The following is a 20696-nucleotide window of genomic DNA, read 5'->3' as shown; positions in this document are numbered from 1 at the left end:
TCCTGCCTGTCCTCTCCAACAATTATGCAGAGGGGAAATGTGGTTGCTAAAATTTTAACCAACTGGCAGAGGGGTGAGGTGTTTCCCTCGTAGGCCAGCAGCCTGGGCTGCCCTCACCTTGCCCCGCTCAGAGCGGAGAAGCTGCAGCACTGCGACAACGGCGCAGGGACGGCCACCGCAGCCACCTGCGGCTGAGCCCGAGGAGCTGCGGGACTTGGAGGCAGAGGTCACTGCCCGAGTCTGTGTGACACCCAGAACGCTAGCAGGGCAGGTCCTGCATAGGTGAATAGCTCCACTGGGCTCTGCACACCTGTGTTCCTGTCAGCTGGTGTAAGGGCCAATGCTGGTGTCTCGAAATCAGCTCTTGTCAGGATGGAATTGCTCAGCCTTTACACTGGCTGTGTAAATACTTTCTAACAGGTGTTAATGGGTCTATTACTACTGCACTGCTGCCGCACTGTGGATTTTCTCCCCCCTAAAGGCATAAAAATCTACATTGAGCAGTAGTAAATGTGAACCAATTTTGAGCAGGTGGATCACAAGTGGCTGTTCTCTGCTTATGTTGCATTATTAATTTTGTGGCATTTTACAGATTTACTGTTAAATGTTAATTACCAGCTTTCTTACTGTTGGTACCGTAGAAGTTCATTTACTGTGCTTAAGACTGAAGTTAGTTATGGGATTTTGGTTTTTTCCCTAAAACTCTCTATTGTAATGAGAGAGAGGTCTGAAAAGGAGCAGTAAAACCCAGACAGGCTTGGGCTGCCTCTGCTGGGCAGTGCCCCCTCAGGTGCTGGGTTCCTGACGTCCTGCTCCCACTGCAGAAAGTTCTGTGCAAGTTGGACACAACACAGCCATCGGCTCCTCACACTGCCTGAAGGAATTTTATCCTGGAGAAAGAAAGTAGATTAATGTAGATGGAAGAGAACACAGGGGAAACATGAACATGATATTGGACAGCAGAGACAGTAGTGCTGGTGTATGAACAGCCTTATGCCAAAATCTTAATTCTGTAGAGAAAATTACGGTACTCTATGTGGCTGCAAGATGTATTGCACAGAAGTGTTTCAATGTCCTGTAAGAGGAGCTGTGATGTTTTTTAAATTTAGAAAACCACCAAAAAAACAGCTTTACTGGAGTCATTGTGAAATGGGCTCTTCAGGTGTAACAGCCTGTGGTTTATCTCCACAGCATTTAAAAGTTTTAACATCAACTAGAGCCAGAAATTAAAGTTCTTTTGAAGAGCTGTGATTTAAATACTTTTAAAGCTATACAGAGAAAAGGAATAGCACATTTTTTCTAGTATCTAAAAATTGGAAGTCTGTAATAGTTTCAGCAAAACAGCTCATCACAAATGAGATATCTTATATAGAAATCGGGATTAGTTTTGAAGTGGATTTCAAAAGCTCTAACTCCAAAGGAGGATTGGGTGGAGAGGGAAAGGGAAAGAACCAGAATAGACTTAAATGCTATACAGAAATATTCTTTAATGATTGGAATAGATACAGTTTCCTTTGGATAAGGTACCTGCTGGTGGTGTGGAATAGATACAGTTTCCTTTGGATAATATACCTGCTGGTGCCATAAAACCCAGCCTGCAGGTGTTGGTGAGGGACTGGGATACAAGTACAGCCTGCAAATCCTTCATGCAAAGTTAACAGCCCTACACTGTGGAAATCCTGCTTAATTGGGCCTCCACAATGGCCTGGCAGTGCTGAGACACCGTGTTGAGAGGTTCAGAAATACCTGGAACTGTCGGGCTCGTCTGTCCCAGCAGATGCTGTGGCAGGTCTGTCCTGTCTGCATGCAGAAGCCTCATTCCCAGCTGGGTGTTGTAGTGTCAAGTGTAACTGCAGGGGGAATTTCCTTAGGGGAGGGGTTCTAGTTCTGTCTGTAGTGAGCACAGCAAGTTTATTAAGCCTGGGAGGAATGAAGAGTTTTCTGCCAGAGGATTCATTGGGTTTCACCCTGGGAATGTGTTGGCTCATTAGCTGCAGCTGCACCTCGGTCTCTTCAGCCCACGCCTCCCTCCAGTCAGTAAGGATCCTGTTCCTCTCCTAACAAGTGGCCCATGGGACAAAATGGGGCAATTAGGAATTACTGTTAAATTGTGTTTCTGACGTCAAGCCAGGGAGGTTCACCTGGTTTTTTAAATAGGTGAATAGAAAAACCACCAAATGCCTTATTCTAAACTGTCAGTGGTGAAACTCCATTTTAATCTCTTAGGTAGGATAGGCTGATGTTCAGTGCTTGCCTCATCTTTTTATTTTAAATTTGATTTCGGGCATTTATTATAGATGTACTGGAGCTACTGATGAAAAGACCAAACCCGCCATGGTATAAAACACAGTGGCCAGCGTGTGCAGTAGCATTGGCTGTGCCTTCTCCTCATGCTGCCCATAGACTGCAGGGCCAAGGACTTGGAAATCATGGGCTGAGGGAATGTCTGCTCCATGATCTGTCTCATCCATTTGCTGAGCAGCTCTGGCATCTGTTCAGAAGTGAAGCTCCGTATGTGTTGGCATGCTGCTCTCAGAAAAGAGCACATTTTTCTTCTAGTGCTTCCCAACAGACACCTACCATGTTCCCATACCTGTCAGGAGGTGCTGTCAGCTTTGGGGTGTGCTCATGTTGACGATAGATCAGTAGGAGAGTGAGCTGCCACTCCAAGAGTCAGTGCTGCTCCTTCCCCACCCTCCACTGGCTGCCCCTGGATCTAAGACCTGTGTAATGCACAGTGAGTTGCTTCAGCTGAATTATGGGACAGCACATTGACACTGAAACCCAAAACTTGATAGGACAAAATTTCTGATTTCTCATTATAAAACAGGGTAAAAGGGTTTTTTAGATTAGTCTCATGTACAGATGTCACAGGTTGTTTGTACAGAGGATCTCAGTATTCTGGATCCTTTATCAAAACCTGCACACACTTGATTGGACAGTGTCAGTTTGAACAGGACCTTGGTAGTTCTGGAGAACTGGAAGAATCACTTATGACTGAATTAGTACATAAAGAATCTGTGCCATCCATGTCTGATCAACAAGTTCTAAGGAGACACTAGAAATTAGTGTAAAACAGCATTGTAGCTTGAAACTGTTAGGTGTGCATGATACTGGGGAGCTATTTACATGTTTTCTGTTGGTTAAAGAAGCATAAAAATCACACACCTTAAGAATAGTCATGGTGTCAGCTGGCAAGTTAAAGGGATGCCTCTGTGTGTCCTTGGACCTTACAGACTGCTGACCTTCAGCCCCAGAAATGTCAGTCTAGCTTTGTACTAGTAGCTTTTATTTATTTATTAATTTATTTTACAAATCTTTATTCTTACTGTGATATAGTTGCTTGTAACAGAAAGGTGTTTGGTGTGGGTATAGTTGTTATATAGACACAACATGTGATGGACACAAAACATCTTGGTTCTGCTGATGTTCTACTCTATCAATGTAGTTTTTGTTAAGTACTTTGAACTAATCATTAAATAGGTAGTGATTAGGGGATTGAAAATAAATTTAGTTATACTTCTGCTGTAACCACAAAGAACTAAACCTCTAATACTGAGGACTGAATTTTGCCGTCACTTCGCAAGCCACTGTTCTGTCCTGCCTTGCTGTGGCAGGTCACAGAGTGTGCTGCTGTCCTACCTGCCTGGAAAGGTACAGGTCTGTGCAGAAGATAAATAAACCAGGAGAAAGAGAATGGGAGTAGTTCCTGCAGTGTTACCAGTGCACATATTTTGGGCATTTGCCATCTGTCTCTTCAAGATTGACCTCGGAATAGGTTGGCTAGTTACTTCTTGGATTCTGGGAACCCTGCTTGACCAAATCAACCATATCAGCAATAGTTCCTTATGTTCCTCATCCTCCTTCCTGGTATTGCCAGAGTCCTCTTGACAACTGGAATAGTATTAGGGGAGACATACAGAGAGACACTGTGGGTCACATGGAAGGTGTCCCTTGCTCAGTCAGACAGAAATCAAGGCCAGTCTAGGGAAAACTCTGGGAGTAATGTGAGGGTAATAATTGCATTTCATTTATAGCAAAATCATCACAGCCTATGAAATGATTTAATGTACTTTGCCAGCGGGTTTTGTTTTACACTTCAAGTAGTTAAAGCTGGCTCAGAAAAAACCTCCTTAGTTGTAAAATACTTCTAGGAGAAAGCTGGGGACACATATCTTTTGCAAGATAGAGTGTCTATCCATCTTCTGGCTTCTTGTGTTCCAGCAGAAGTTGAGCATACACCCTTGCACTTCAGCTACCAAAAGGTCAGTTCCTGTGGTGTATCTTGGCTCATCTCCCACTGGTTTCCATGGAAGCTGCCAGCACCGAGGGCCAGTTGCAGGGAGGGGGATGAGAGGGCATTGCTGGAAGTGCATGCTGCTGTCCAGGGAAGTGCTGGTCTCCACTAGGCATGTAGAGACTTGCAAGGCCATTTCTTCACAAAATAAGGTAGTATCATTTGTTCCTTAACAATGCTAAATCTTCTGCACTTTGAGGGATGATTACATTGGGAAATCATGCTGATGTGTGGGGTGTTTTGAACCAGGCCCCCTCAGGAGGGCTTGGTCCCTATCAAGTCAATCTCAGGACAGTTTAGACCTTTTCCAGTGATTTCTGCTCTCATCAGAACAGACCTGGTAGGTGAAGAGGGACCAGCTGGTCCTTGGTAGAGTTACTGGAATTCCTGGTGTTGCCCAGGAGGTGTCCTGCACATTGCACCTGAGGAGTGTGGGCTGATACAGCTACAGACCTTCAATAAGGTTTGAAACAACTCTATTTTAGGAGTTGAGGTTTGGTACTCAGAACCCATCCTCATTTGAGCTCTCAGGATCCATATGCTGGTGTTTGCCCACTGTCACTTTGATGTCTTGGAAATTACATTCTGGATGAGAGGGATGTGTGTGTTTTGGGGTTTGGCATTTTTTGCTGGGTTGAATTGTTCATTTCTGTTCCAGAAGGTGGTACAGATGAAATGCAATTTAAAAACATATTTGCTTTTAAAATCCTGTGCAAGTATATCTTTTACAGGTGTGAAAACAAGAGCTTTTACTTAGACTTCATAAATTTTCTTGCATATGTGTATCAGTTATTGTAACATTAGAATTTTCAATGGAAGACTGAATATTATGAATGGAATAGTTTGAGAATGGTGAGAATTAGATGGCTACAGCCTGACTGCGGTGTTAATGTTGAAATATTCTTTAAATCTAGACTCTAGCTAGGAACTGAATAGGTTTATTAAACTTCAGTAATACTCAGCTTAGGGTAATATGAGTACAATTTTAAATTAATGGACTTTGTCATCGGGTCAGCCTCTGTAATTAACTGGTTCTGTAAAGTGCTATGAGACTTTCTCTGTTTAAATGTGGCACGTGGATTGTATTCATTATTTTCATTTTTTATATGTGTAAATATTTGGGTTGATTTTAAAGCTTAACCATGAAATCCCACTCAGGAATCTTTGAAGGTGGTGCCTTCCCCCCCCCCTCCATTTTTCTTATGCACAAAATTTTTCAACAAACAAGTCAGCCATGGCATGATTTTAAAAATCACTTTCAACAAGGCAAGTGGGGATAAAATAGCTTAAACTGCTATTCACTGGAGATGGTATTTCACTGATTTTTCCTTATATATTGGTATTAGGTCTTCATGAATATGAAGTTATAAAGTTAAACATTTAATTCTGTATTTTCATCTTTGTTTTAACAGCTCAAAGGGAAGAGAAAAGGAACGAAGACCGAGCAGAGTCCACATCAGCACCGAAGAAGGCTGTGGTAACTATCCTGGAGAAACAGCCCTCTTCTCTCCCCAAAAATCTGCCTTCAAAGAAGCCTCCATCCTATTCCAACACCTCACTAACTAAACCACCACTGAAACCTGCTGGAAGTTTCAAAGGTGTGATTCCCAAGAAACCTTGGCCTTCGTCAGGCAGTGTTCCTTCCAAACAGGCACCTCTCTCTCATGGCTCATCAGTTGCCAAGAAAGCAGCTCCGTCTTCCAGTTTGAGTGGGGGACTCAAAAAGCCTTCACTGTCTTCCATGTCAGCAGCAGCTGGAAGTAGTCAAGCCAAAGCCTCAGCCAGTCCTGCCCAGTCACAGCCCAACTCTCAGATCCGACAGAATATTCGACGATCCCTGAAAGAAATTTTATGGAAGAGGTGGGAATTCAAAACACTTTATATAGGAAGCTGCACCTAGAAGTAGCATGGAGAGTTTAGTTTGTCTTGATAAGGAATTTTGAGGGATTGAATTTATGCAACAAATTACTACAAGGGAATAATCATCTCAGGTTTATATTTGAAATAAAAATTCTTGATAGAAAATAAATTACATGTGATAAAGCTTTTATAAAAAGAAACCTCACTATTCCATTTATATTGAGACAATTACAGTAGAAGGATTAAATCACAACATAGAAGCATTTATAACGCAGGTGCTTTGAGATTTAAAGTCTGGAGATTTAGAGTTGTAGGGAACATAGTACAGGAAATACCATAGTTAAAACTCACTGAAGGAGAAATCGTCTCCTGTCCCAACATGAAAATCAACAACAAGAAATTCTTGTCAACAGACAGCTATCACGTAGGACAGGAAAAAAATAACACCAAAAAATGCAGATTTTCCCACAATAATTATTAAAGATAATGCCAACCATAAAGACTTGCCATAGAGCGCTGCCCTCTGGTATTGTCTCTGTAAAAGCAATCCAGGTCACAGTGGGGAATCAAGGATTGAAACTCAGGTGCTTGGGCTCCCTGTGTCACTCGTGGCAGAGAAACTCCAGGTGGCAGTGCCATAAGCAGGAGTCTCAAAGCTGTGTTGTCCATGGCCATCTGCAGGCAGTAATTACAGTTTGCCAGAGTTCAAGATCCTGAGATAGACTTTGGCTTTGAGGTTTCATTGAAAGGAGTCTCAAGCCCTTCCTAGGTGAGGAGCAGTTGAGATCAGGTTTGAAAAATTTATTTTTTGTGACCATACCAAACCATTTACCCCTAATGTAACCACACATTCCTGTTCTTGTTTGCAACAGAGTCAATGACAGTGATGACCTGGTCATGACAGAGAGTGAAGTAGGGAAAGTGGCACTCAACATTGAGAAGGAGATGTTTAATTTGTTCCAAGTGACAGACAACAGATACAAGAGCAAATACCGTAGCATCATGTTCAATCTCAAGGACCCCAAAAACCAGGTTTGGAATTTTCTTAAACAGCAAACTTGTATAGAAATGTGCTTTTGGGCTTGAATGGTCTGTCAGACTCTACCCTCAACATTAGGAGTTTCAAAATAGAGACTTACGAATTAAATGATAAAATGTTATTATAAAGCCATTTGAGCATTTTAATGATATTTTTATCTAAGTAGAAATTCAAAGCCTACTTTAGTTGGTGATTGGTATTTATACAATTTGAGCATTTGATGTGATGTATTTATTATACTTGGAGTTTATTTCATCCCTGATTTCTGATTGCTGCACTTTTCCAAATTTGCTTATAAGTAGGTGGTATTCTTAATAGAGAATTAAGAAATTGGAGCAAGTTTTGCCTGCCCAGCTCTGTTAATATTGTCAGTTACCTGAGCAGGCTCCCTTCAGCATGGCAAAAGTATCTTCTGTTTTCAGGGACTTTTCCATCGTGTCCTTCGTGAGGAAATCTCCCTGTCAAAACTGGTGAGAATGAAGCCAGAAGAACTTTTATCTAAAGAACTGTCTGTGTGGAAAGAGAAACCAGCTAAGGCAGTAAGTAACATATTTTTCTCTATGTCCGTGTGTACCAACCTTTATCACCCATTATACATTAATGCACCATTTTCTTCCTAACAAAATACTAATAGCACTCAGTTTCAATACACTTCTTCCCTACCACATACCAAATGATAGCAAAGTACAGAGTAAAATAAATGTATGGAGCTTCTACCAACACTGTTTTGTTTTCTAGGTGGAGCCAAGAAGCAAATCTCACGAAATCAAGAAAACAGCTGTAAAACGGGAACATGTGCCTGCTGTCAATATGGAGGATTCTCCACCAGTATCTGACTCTGATGTGAGTGCTGGGGCTGTTCCTTCAGATGAGGATGTGGAGGGGGAGCAATGGCAGTTAGGGCTTCACATTTGGGCAGATTGTTTCACTGAACTGCGGGGACATCATTTACCGACTGGGTGTGCTATGAGCATTCCTCAAGTGTGAAGGACTGCAACAACCAGTGATAATGGTATTTTGCAGGCACTTCAAAAATGCTATATACTTTTCAGCCCTTGATGTCAATTTGCAGAAAAATCTTTTCTTTCTGAACATGAGCTCTACTTTAAAAGCACTGTGGCTTGAAATTTGGACACATATCATGTGATAACTCCATCTAACATGATATGTTTCAAGCAAGGATTTTATGTATTCTTTTAAAAAACTGAATGAACAGTTTTACAAGTATTTTTTTATTGTTGAAGTTAATGATCAGCTGTGATATTTTTTGTGTTTAATTACTTTTAGGAACAGCAGGAGTCAACCCGAACTGCACCCAATTTGAACAGTCCTCCTTCTCTAGATGTTTTTAGCAGCATGTTGAAGGATACAACAAGTCAGCATCGAGCCCATCTTTTTGACCTGAACTGTAAAATCTGTACAGGTATTTATTGAGAATCCTCACCTTGGGCAAAGTGAAAGAACTGTTATTTAAGTGTTGTTAGTTTATTTGTTTTTTTGAAATAGTTTCTCCAAACTACTATTAATACTAATCAAAAATGCTTGATATAAATCTGTAGGTCAGATTTCAGCATCAGAAGATGAGATACCAGCTAAGAAGATGAAGACAGGTCCTTCTGCTAAGAAAGTAGAGTTGAAATCAAAGCCAGAAGTGCAGGCCAAGTATGAGAGTCCTGCAGCAGCCCCGGCAGCAGAGCCTGACAAAGAGCCCGTCGCTGATGACGCAATGGAAATTGATGTTGAACCGGCAGCAGAAACAGTTTCCCAGCCAACCACAGAAGGGACTTACATTCCTACAAGCCAGAGCCAGAACAGCACAGACTCTGCTGTACCTGAAGAGGTCTCTGCTGTCGCTGCCTCCTGTGCTGGCCCTGTTGTCACAACCGTCACAGTTTCTGGCAGAGACCCCAGGACAGCCATGAGCAGCTCCTCTGCGACTGTGACCCCAGCCCTGCGTCCTGGGCCCGCAGCTGACAAAGCCTCCACGGGGGAAACCAAACAGGAGACTTCCAAACCAGTTATGACTGTCCCCAAATCAATATTAACCAAACCCTCTTCCTCACCAGATCCCAGATACCTGGCAGTTCATCAGTCACCCAACATCAAGTGCGTATCCTCAGCAGCTGCCACATCCCTCCTGTGGCTCTCTGCAGATTCCCATGTGTCCCATATCCTGTTCTCTTTTCTTCAGCCAAAAGGCTTGTTGAGGTTTAAAGTTCAGGGAGCCTGATTCACATTTTTAAAATGCCATCTCTCCTCATTTGCTTTCTCTAGCTTGGTAAAGTTTTCAGAGCATCAGTGTGTGCATCAACAGATGCACAGAGTATCAACAAAGATTCTACAATGTTACAGCAGAGAAATAAAACTTGAGGGTGTCGTGCAGACTTAGAAGTCTGAATATACATTAATATCTAGAAAGACAGTGCATGGGAGAGATTGCATAGAGGTATTCCCAGATTTTCATCCTGTATTAAAGTACTGTTGCATCTAAGTACAAATTCAAATTAACAAATTGGTCAGCTTGAAAGGAAGTGGATTTCTTTCACATTCTGAGTATACACAATAGTAAAAATAATTATTGCTGAGTATATCCTTTTGCAATTACAGTTAAAATAGTTTTATTCATAGCAAGTTCTTTTACTTCAGAGTCGTTTTCAAAAGGATATTGTTTATTTAATCAGTGAGAAGTCTATAATTGGTTTTATAAAAGTCATACCTTTTGACATCTCTTTGCCTGTCTGCAGCTACGAGTGTATTTTCTGCTATTCCTTGCTTTTTTAACTGTTACCAGGTTAATGGAAAACATTAACAAAGCATCTAGTAAAAATGTTGTTACTTATTCAAAAGAAAGTACCTGATCAATAGGAGGGAAGAAAATTTAAAATAAAGGGCCCATCCTCATAGGCATTTGGTAACCTTTCTGTTTGGATTTGTTTTGCAGTGCTTCAGAGCCTCGCTCACCTCAGGACAGCGACACTTCCCTCTTTCTCTCTCGTCTCAACACCATTTGGAAAGGATTTATTAACATGCAGAGTGTGGCCAAATTTGTCACTAAAGCCTATCCAGTCTCCGGGTGCTTTGATTATCTTAGTGAGGTGTGTGTGTGTCTGGAATGGTCTGTGCTGCAGTTCCTGGTGCTAGAAAGGCTGGGGGCACTGTGTGTTTATAGAGTTACATTAGAGCTGGAGCAGTGGTAAATGACATCTTTGTAGTAATAGGAAAAGTAGCTCAAGGAAAAAACTCAGCCTTTTAAAAATTCCTCACAAATATGTGAGGAATTCTAATGTCTTTGAACGTGTTTCAGTATATGTTAGGATCTACCATGGAATAATGGCTTTACACCAGCTTCCTTGTTTAGGACCCAGTGTTTTAAAGTGTGTGCCTTGTTCTGTTCTCAAGCTAGATGGGTCTCTGATGTGATCTGTTAGAAATTTCTGTTCAGCTGTTTATGAAAAGTATCATCCTTGCTACTAATTTTCAAGTAAAACCAGTTGGATGATACTGTTCTGAGAGGTTGTACATTCAAATAATGAGACAGAAGCAAGGTTTTTCTTTCTCTTTTTTTCTCTCAAGGGTATTTTAGATGACTTAGGAATTTTCAATTACAAATGAATGGTTTAGGACTTAGTAGGCTTGCTTGTTCTTCTGAGTACTGCTTTTGCTGAAAAGAGTTTCACTGTCCTCATGACAGGAAATTCACCAGAATTCAGATGACTTGGGGTCACTGCAAATGTGGAGGAAAGCTGTATTTCAGATAGCAGCTTCCCTATAAAAGCCAATATATATGTATATTATAGTTTCCCTGAAAATCCCAGTAATGGGCATACAGAACTATTTGATGTGTTGCTGCTCTCCATGTTTGGGGTGTGTATCTGTTCCATGTATCCTATGGCCTTTGGTCACATGCCATAATTAAACACCTCCAAATTTAGGAATAGCCTGTCTGAATTTAAAAACATATGTACAAAAGTCTACTAAAATTTAACTATCCACTGGGCTACTGGGATGGGGCAACATGCACTGCCTTTTTTGGTTTTAATTTTTGGTTTTTCTCACACTACCATGTAATACTTCTTGTTTAGGATTTACCTGACACAATTCACATTGGTGGGAGGATCTCACCGAAGACAGTCTGGGATTATGTTGGCAAACTCAAATCTTCGCTTTCTAAGGTATTCACTTAAAATCCTTTGGAAAACCCAGAAGAAATAGACAGCAATGTAAAATGACAACTTTTCATAATATAGGGTAATTAACAGCAAATACTGACATAGATCACACATGGAAAATTACCTAAACCACTTCTTTGAAATTATTTTAGTAATGTGTTTATTGAGCTGTAAACCTTGATCTCTATTTCCTGCACAGTAGTTAAATATTCAAACTATTTTCTAACTGAAATACTGAAGATTGAAGTTCAAATATTAAAAAAAGGAACTTATAATTTAATGTATTTTAGTATTAAAACCACTTCAGAGATGAAAAAATTATAGACATTATAGAGAAAAACATGAAACTAAGAATTTTCCATTTCTTTTTCATTTGAGCCTCAAGCCATTCAATTTGATGTAAGACACAAGTAATTTGGGTTTCTGAAAATGACAAACCTAATTCTATTTTAATGTTGCAAATTGAACAGCAGTAGTCTCTTAAATCTAGAGTGTTGTCCTGAAGGCATAGTTGGAGTGATAAATGTGCAGTTTATTTTACCTCTGGAATTTGCCCTTTACCATTTCATTTGCTGGTATGTTGCAGGTTGAATTTTTCCACTCTGCTTTTGTATTCCAGGAGTTGTGTTTGATTCGTTTCCATCCCGCAACAGAAGAAGAAGAAGTTGCCTATATCTCTCTCTACTCCTATTTTAGCAGTCGTGGTCGTTTTGGTGTTGTAGCTAATAACAACAGACATGTCAAGGATCTCTACCTGATCCCCCTGAGTTCTAAGGACCCAATTCCTTCCAAACTCTTGCCCTTTGAGGGACCAGGTAAGCACAAAACAGGGGAGGTTCAATGCTAGGTAAAATCACAAAACAAAAGGCAATCTGAGACAAGTTGTTGAATATTTAATGTAATCATTAGTTAAATTTTTTATATAAAACCAATTTTAAAATACCTAATTAGGGAAAAACTGGAAATCAAACTCTGCTAAGATAAAATTGTCCAAACTTTAGTCTTTCTAACAAGATGCTCATATGTCTTAAGAGAATGAGTTTACATGCAAAATCAAGCATGTGGAACAGCCGCTCTATTAAAAAAAACAAACAAAACCACAAAAAACTCTCACCCTATTATCAGCAACTCCTAAATTCACAAACCCTAGACCTTTACAAGCCATTCACCATCACTTAATTCAAGCAGGAAACTTATACTACAGAGGAGTCAAGAAGTTAGAGTGAAGACACAGGTAACATTTCTGGTGCTTCCACTGCATTCTCACTGTCCATGCTGAGTTAATCTGTACATGCAGTATGGGGTAAGAGGTGTTTGAAATGTTCTGTTCTACTCGGATCAAACTAGTCAAATCACTGGCTTCAGAAAATCAGTCCTTTGGGGAGAAAGGGACCCATTCCTTAGGGTTAGATTCTTCTATCTTTAGATAAAATTACCTGTAATAGTGTTTGGTGAGTTTGCCCCATGTCGAACATGGTGACGGAAACACTGAGAATGAATTCAGCTGTGAAACACCCTTCTACAAAATTTGGAGTCATCTTCATCTAAGGATAAGGAGATGCATATGCTTAGTTTCCAAAGAAGGATGTAGGTTTTATAGCAAATACCAGGTTGGGAAGCTGAAGAGCTGCAGGCTGCAGTGAAGGCAGAACTGCGTTGTCGTGGCCATGGCTGGCACTGCATGGTAGGTACGGAACAAGCAACAAGGAGCTCACCTTTCTGGGGGCTGACTGAGATCTGCTCCTCAGATACAAGTGTAGCACAAAACTCAATAAAGCACTCTCAGAGCTTGAATGCAGGAGCAACAGTGGCTGGGACAGGTTTTCCACAACTGGAGCATCATGATCTCATGTCCCTTCCTCCATGAGATGGCCAAAGGCACTTGCTCTGCATCCCCAGACAAGATTTTTCTCATACACTTCAAATCTCTTTTATCTGTCCCTGAACAGTGCACAGACTAGGTGATTGTTTTTAGGCAATAGCTACCAGCTTTGTGTTCTACACTTCTTTTACTTCTCCATTATGGGTTTCATTTCAAATGAAACTTTTTACCTTGGATTGAAGGTTGGCAAATGTAGCCAAACTTTACTACTAGTAAGAGATATTTTTAATATCAGACTGGTTTTGCTGAGTTTCAAGTGCACAAGTATTTCAAAGCTGGAAGGAGTTGTTCAGAACAAGTTCAGGTCTCATCTGCAGGTGTTCATGGAGGCAAATTTTATAAGTCAGGTTTTCAAATGGACATAACTGTAGGCCAAGTAGATTAAAAGTTAGCAGGAACAAGGTTCGAAGGGCAGGCGGGCCATGAGATGGAACAGTTTCACAGAAGATTCACTAAAGAGTTCTGCCATCAGGTAACACTTGTTGGAAACTCCTGTGGCAGCCTTTATTGCAGCTGTGCTAAGCTGTGTTGTGTTTTAAAAGCGATGAAAAGAATCAGGTAAGCTGTTCCTCTTGTTTTGTGTATGTATGAAAACCACAGCATGTAATCCACACCTTTTTAATGACATCTAATGGAATTTACTGTGTTTTCTTTCTTTCACAATCAATAAAAATATTTTGTGGAACGTGGTCATTGTCTCCTTAAATTTAATCGTGTGCCTTCCAGTAGAGCCTAGCAAAGCCTGGAAAAGCATTGCCTTTAGATGGTTTTTCATATTTAGATAAATATGAGCTGAGGGGGGAGGAGGGAGAGGACAATCAAGCCCTGCCGCTCCAGAAATCCTAGTTAGAAGATATTCCAGCTGTGTCAGCCAGTTCCATCAGGCACGTATGGATTAGGAATTTCTCCTGTTTTCTGATGGATTGGAGTTGGAACACAACTGAGGACTGCACTAGTACCTAGAAGATCTGCAGAAAACTTTGACGTGGGCAGCTTAAAATCACAGGAAAATGGAAGGTTATCCTGATTTACATTTATTAACTCAGATATTTATTACCAGATCTTATGTGTCATGGGCTCTTCTGCACTGTCCTTTTGCAGTGGTTTACGGTATGTGAATTATTTCTCTCTTTCACATACACATTACCACTTCCAGTTGTAAAAAGTCGTATAATCAGACTTAATTGCTAATAGAAAGTGATTTATTGAGGGATTTAGTGGTGATGGGAATGTAACAATTGTGTAGTTGAATTTTAATAAAACAGACATACATATATATATATCAGCAAATATTCCACAAGTGCTGGTATGTCTTTTGGAAGTTTGCTATAGGAACTGTGAGTTTTCATAAAATACAAAGGCATGAAATCTCCTCATGCTGTTGGAATGGTTTTTAAAAAACAAATGCACCAAAATTTTGCCTGAACTGTGAATGGAGTTTGTTGTGTTCAGCTGAGCAGATTTCATTAGGAAAAGCAGCAGCAGCAGAGGAACACGGCATTACAAACCTGAGTTTCTGTGCCGTTGAGTTCCACTCAGCAGAGGAGCCTGAACGTGGAGCAGTGTCACAGTGCTGGGAGCCATCTGTAGCTCTGAATTAAGGGGGCTCAAATCTGATGGCAATTGTCAATTGCTCTCATGATTAATTGGGACAGATATTTAAATAGCATTGATAAGATACAGATAACGGCTTGTGTGGGCCTCTGCAGTTTAAAATTCACCACAGGTGTGCTTAGTCCCTCCCTTGGGTCTGTCAGGGACAGGCAGAAGCTGTGTCTTAAACAGTACAGGTCAGATTTTACCAGCTGCTGCTCACAGGGAAAGATGGGGCCAATATACACCATATAAATATGGTAAACTTGATCTAATGAAAAAATGTATTTAAGGCCAAGGAAAGTAAATATTAATTCAATACTAGTGTTTAGTAGATCCTGTTTTATTGGCTTTAGTTACAGGAAGTAACTCAATAAAACCAGACTGGGGATTTCAAATGCATAATAGGATAATAACTGTTATAAATAATTTAGCACTGAAAACTACTAACTCTGCCAGCACAGCTTGCAGCACTTTTAAAGCCTGTGTTTGTGAAAGGCAGTCATTTAGCAGTAGTGGCAGACTGCAGTCAACATTTTGTTGTTCCTAAAATTAGGCACTTAACCTATTTATGGATATTGAGATAGAACAGGGCTGTGGCCTTTGAAAGCTGCTCTGACCATGTGTCTTCATTGAAGGAATCGTGTAGGACTTGATCTCTCAGAACTGAGTGTAGAAGTCAGATTAGGCAAAATTTCTAATATTTGTGTAAAATTCCAGTATCAAAATGTAACATTTTAATGGATTTACTCTATGATGACTAAATTCTAAACATGATAATTTATAACTAATGCTGTTAACTTGCTGCTGGAATTTTTTTGCCTTGGACGAGTATTAAAATTTTACCCTGTTTTAATTAGTGACTTGATCTCTATTTCTTACAGGAATTCAAACCTGATTTCTCAGTAATTGCTGTTTATTAGATATCCTGCCTGATGGATTTTTGACACCTGTTTATTTCAGTTATTCAGTGTTTGAAATTCATTGTGACTAATTGCATAAATCACAAGTCTCTGCATGAAATTTGGTAATCAAAACATTTAACAACAGCAGAACAACAAATGCCTACTGGCAGTTTCTGGGTGAACTGCTTGTGAAATGCTCTGCACTGGTCAACACCCACCAACTGGGGAGTTGTTATTCATTAACATAAATTTAGGAAAACAGCTGATGTGTTTTACTCTCTAGACGGTAAATTTAGGAATCCCAGTAAAACTTCTGAGTTGTTTAACCTGATTAATGTATGTGTGATATGGTTTGCTAATGGAATGTATCTGCTACTGTGGGGTTTGGGGGTTGTGTTGGCATGAAAAGGGTTTTGGTGCTAATAATTAGATATTAAAAATTGTTGCTTAGTGAGAAGTTGGTGTAATAAGAACAAGGAACATATATATAGAAATCTTCTACTTATGGGATCTTGAATAGAAGGGTCAACATAGGTCAGAACTCTCACATTGCCATTTATTCACAATGAGTATTATCTTTGATTTCTCAATATTAGCTTTTATTTCATTTTTTTTTTTTATTTTTTAGTTTATGTTTCTATATTACTGCTTCCCTGCTGAATAGAAATCATAACTAATGGCACATATAGGGAAGACAGTGTACTTAAATGAGGGCCTTTTAAAGGCCATTTAGTCCAGAAGTGAAAAAGATTTTCTACATTTGCCACCACTGTATGTTAAAGGATTTAGTCCCTGCCCTTCATTCTAGGCATGTTTGTCTGCCAGTGGAACTGTGCATGTAGGAGGAAAAAATACAGGAGACAGACCTACAGCCCTTTGCATTTTTCCTCTTTGTCTGAAACTTTCTTATCATTTGTGGATATACTTCTCCTTCGAGTCTGAAGCTCTTCACAAAGGACCAGTTCTGCTCAGGGTGTTTTTTACTGACCTACCAAGGCCTGATTCCCACCCTGTGCCCAGCAGCTCCAAGGCCTTCTCGTCCCCACAGCAGGTGCTGGCCCAACCAAACACATCTCCTGGGCTTGTCTGGGACATCCCCAGCTTCCCTGCTTCTCTGGCCTCTTAAAATAACGTCTGGCTGGAAAAACCCGCAACAAACTGGGAGTAATTGCAACTTTTTAACATTGTTTCTAAACGCTTTTTGATGTGATCTTTTTTTTTGCCATTATTGGTGTTTGTTTAACTTGGAGACAGACAAAATGTTTATAGATTGGTGTCAATGTGGACTTTTAGCACAGATTATATAACAATATAGCAATGTTTAGTCCAAGTTTTCTCACTTTTCAGTATCTCTGTGTATATTTGCCAACTAAGTGTAAATATTTGCTTTTTCTGGAGGAGAGGAGGGGGTAGTTGAACAGTAGAAACAATGTAAAGATACAAAAATAACAATTTGCCTCGGTTTGAACTTTTGCAGAAACACTTTAACAATGATGCCTGGTGCTGCCACCCTTTATTAAAAATATAGAGGAAGGAATTTAAACTTCTAAACTTATGTATAAATACATTTAAAAAGTAAGAAATGCAAATGCATATGCTTGTGGACTAATGAAAATTGCTAATAGGCCTGATGGAATTTAGAAAACTGTTACCTTTATGACTTTTGTACCTGCCACTTTGTAAAATAATAGTTTTCTACTGAAAGCATCATTAAAAATCAGATTTTTACATATACAATCTTTGTGTTCTCTTTCAGGTCTTGAATCATCTCGGCCAAATTTAATCCTTGGGTTGGTTATCTGTCAGAAAGGGAAACGTCCTGCCACTGAGACAGAAAAAATGGAGGAGAAACGAAGCAGAATTCAAGCCCATGAGGAAGCCGAACCATCCCTGTTCTCTAAAGGGCCTCCAGCTTCACAAGAGAAGAAAACTCCAAAATACACACTTTATTCAGGAGACTCCACCATGAGTACAACACCACCTGGATCTCCTCCTCCACCTCCACCCCCACTTCCCATTCCAGACACCTCGGCAGTGACACCTTCAGTGTTGAAAATACTGTCCTCCATTAAAAGTGGCCCCACAACCACTGTGACCCCACCGATTTCAACAGCTGCTCCTGCAAGCAGCACTGCCACGCACTCCTCGTCCTCAAAAACTGCCACGCCTCTTGAACACATCCTGCAGACCCTCTTTGGGAAAAAGAAAACTTTTGAGCCTCTTGCCAAGGATTCTGGAACTGTTCAGTCTTCCAGTCAGGAAAGTCAAGCTGCGGCAGATAGTGGGATGTCAGCGGTTCCTCTGCTGGACCCCATTGTGCAGCAGTTTGGGCAGATGTCCAAGGACAAAGCCATAGAAGAGGAGGAGGATGACAGACCTTATGATCCTGAGGAAGAATATGGTCCAGAGAAAGCCTTTGAAATGCAGACTGGTGAGAGTGACAAAAGCTACAGTGTGGAAAAGCCATCTACTACAGCAGAACTAGAGGATGAGGCCTATGATCCAGAGGATGAAACTATCTTGGAAGAAGCAAAAGTTACTGTTGATGATTTACCCAACAAAATGTATACAGACAGTAAAAGCAGTTCTTCAGAAGTGTCTGCTTCTTTTGTGTCTGATTTATCTGCATCCTCCTCCTTGGTAGAACAGCAAAAAATGTTGGAAGAATTAAACAAACAAATAGAAGAACAGAAAAGGCAGCTAGAGGAACAAGAAGAAGCCCTCAGACAACAAAGAGCAGCTGTTGGTGTTTCCATGGCTCACTTTTCAGTGTCTGATGCTTTAATGTCACCTCCACCAGCAAAAGCTTCCCTAATGAAGCCTGAATTATTCCATCAAGACCAGCAAGCTACACAAAAAGTAGATTTACCTTCATCTTTAAATCAGCAAGCACAAGTTTTAAACCAGAGCTGTGATCCAAGGCAGAACAGAGATCCTCGACAGGCTCGAAGGATGGTGACAGAGAATGACAGTGCTGATTCTCGAATAAAGCCACAGGTAGTACAGAATGAGATAGCCACAAGAGAAGTTGCTCCAGCAAGTTTTCCAAATGCTTTGCAGACTTCACTTGGTAAAGAAGATAATGCTTTAATTTCCACTACTCAGCCTGGTTTTACTGCTGATAATTGGGTTTCAAGTGAACAGACATCTACGGTGCCCCAGAAAGAGACGTCTAACAGCAAATTTGAACACACCATTCAAGTTACTTTGGAAAACTTGAGTCAACCAGCTTCTGGAGATCCTTCTGCTTCCAAACCTATACGTAAAGTGCTGCTTCCAACCCCACCAAGTACATCTTTTCAGCCTAATTTCTCCACATCAAATGACAGCCCATCTTTGCAAGATATGCATCAAGTGTCATGGTCAAATGAGTCAAAGGAAGCAATGGGAAGGGATTCCTTCTCAAATACAATGTTTCCTCAGCAGGAAAAGGCAGCTGGACACTTTGAACCAGAGATGGGTCTTTCATCGGTGCAATATGATGAACAAAGAAATCCTCAGTCTCATCAGTTTGTAGAACAAACTGAATCTGCACCAGCTCAGAGTGAGGGTGGACCTCCCCCACAGCACTTTGAGGAAAACCGAGCCTTTTCCATGTCTGGGCAGAAAGGGGGACCTCCAGTGATGCTCAACGCACCTGGAGGACCTCATGGACCTAATTTTAGAGGGCCAGCACCACAGTTCTCTGAAGAGCACGGTTTTCCGAATAATGATGGGCAAAGAGGACCTCAGTCTGGAAGATTTGGAGGTCAAAAGGGTCCCATTCCTTCCTTATTTTCTGCACAGCATGGACCACCTATTTTTGGTGATAATAGGGGCCCTGCTCCTTCTTATCATGGTGGTCCAAGAGGAATGTCACCATCTCATTTTGAAGATCATAGGGACCCTCACATGGAACAAATGGAATACTCAGATTCCCAATATGATGAAATGATGGGGCCTCCAGGGCAGTTTGAAGGACCAGATTCCCCCCAGTTTATGGGAAACAGAGGACCTTCACCTTTTCCTTATGGAGGTCAAAGACGACCCCCACCAGGTCAGTTTAAAGGACAGAGAGGAGGCCCTCAGTTTGGAGGGCCAAGAGGTCCAGCCCCAGGTCATTTTGGGGGACCAAGAGGACCTCACCCAAATCAATTTGAAGGGCAGAGAGGTCCAGCTCCAAATCATATGCCTGGTCCAAGGGGACTTTTGCCACAGCCATATGAAGAACGGAGAGGGAGCCCACCACCCAGATTTTCCAACCAGAGAGGTCCAGGACCACATCAGTTTGGAGGACCAAGAGGAGGCACACCTCCAATGTTTCCAGAAGAAGATGAACCTCCTTCTAGATTTCATTACCAGGGTCAGTCACCACAAGGGATGAAACCACCCCCAAGACCACTCCTGGACCTTCCAAGCCATCCATCTCACAGAAAAGAGATGTGGGAGGAAGGTGGACCATCTGCATCTCTTTCCAATATGTCTGGACAAGGACCTGAGTCTGAAGGACAGTGGCCCACGTCTGACTTCCGAGAAGGCAAAAATCCTGACTATAGAGGCCAGACATTTGAGGGCAGACAGAGAGAGAGATATGAGGGAGGAAATAAAGATAAGGGTTTGGATCAGCAAGAGCTTCAACAAGGAGATAATCGCCAAGGTAGAGGCTTTGAGGAAAGGCGAAGGGATCGAGAACATGGCAGACCTTGGGAAAGAGACCGTGGCAGAAACTGGAACAGAGACAGGGACTGGGAGAGACACAGAGAGAAGGAGTGGGATAAAAATAGAGATAGGAGCCAAAACAAAGATAGAGACAAGGATTCAGAGCGGGGTAAGGACTGGGAAAGAAGCAGAGACCGAGATAGGACAAGAAACAGAGAGAGGGACTCTTACAGAAGACGTGATAGAGAGCGATCGAGAAGCAGAGACAGGGATCGCGACAGAGAGAAAGACAGGGACCGGGATCGGAGCCGGG

At 41.2% G+C, this 20696-nt stretch overlaps 1 protein-coding gene across 1 annotated transcript in view; it reads left to right on the top strand.

Moving 5' to 3' along the window:
* Positions 1-20696, top strand: part of DIDO1 (death inducer-obliterator 1) — a 35659-nt gene that overhangs the window by 13082 nt on the left and 1881 nt on the right. Inside the window, exons 7-16 of the mRNA XM_031057984.1 lie at positions 5710-6157; positions 7030-7189; positions 7619-7735; positions 7935-8039; positions 8484-8619; positions 8756-9302; positions 10138-10291; positions 11279-11368; positions 11985-12180; positions 17502-20696. The exon at positions 17502-20696 is cut by the window's right edge and continues 1881 nt beyond it. Coding sequence (XP_030913844.1) covers positions 5710-6157; positions 7030-7189; positions 7619-7735; positions 7935-8039; positions 8484-8619; positions 8756-9302; positions 10138-10291; positions 11279-11368; positions 11985-12180; positions 17502-20696 — 5148 coding nt within the window. The remainder of the gene's footprint in view (positions 1-5709; positions 6158-7029; positions 7190-7618; positions 7736-7934; positions 8040-8483; positions 8620-8755; positions 9303-10137; positions 10292-11278; positions 11369-11984; positions 12181-17501) is intronic.

The sequence above is a fragment of the Geospiza fortis genome, unplaced genomic scaffold (genome assembly GCF_000277835.1).
Source record: "Geospiza fortis unplaced genomic scaffold, GeoFor_1.0 scaffold188, whole genome shotgun sequence".
In the NCBI taxonomy this organism is placed as follows: Eukaryota; Metazoa; Chordata; class Aves; order Passeriformes; family Thraupidae; genus Geospiza; species Geospiza fortis.
The sequence above is the reverse complement of the archived record's forward strand: the minus strand, read 5'-3'. Positions and strand labels throughout refer to the sequence as shown.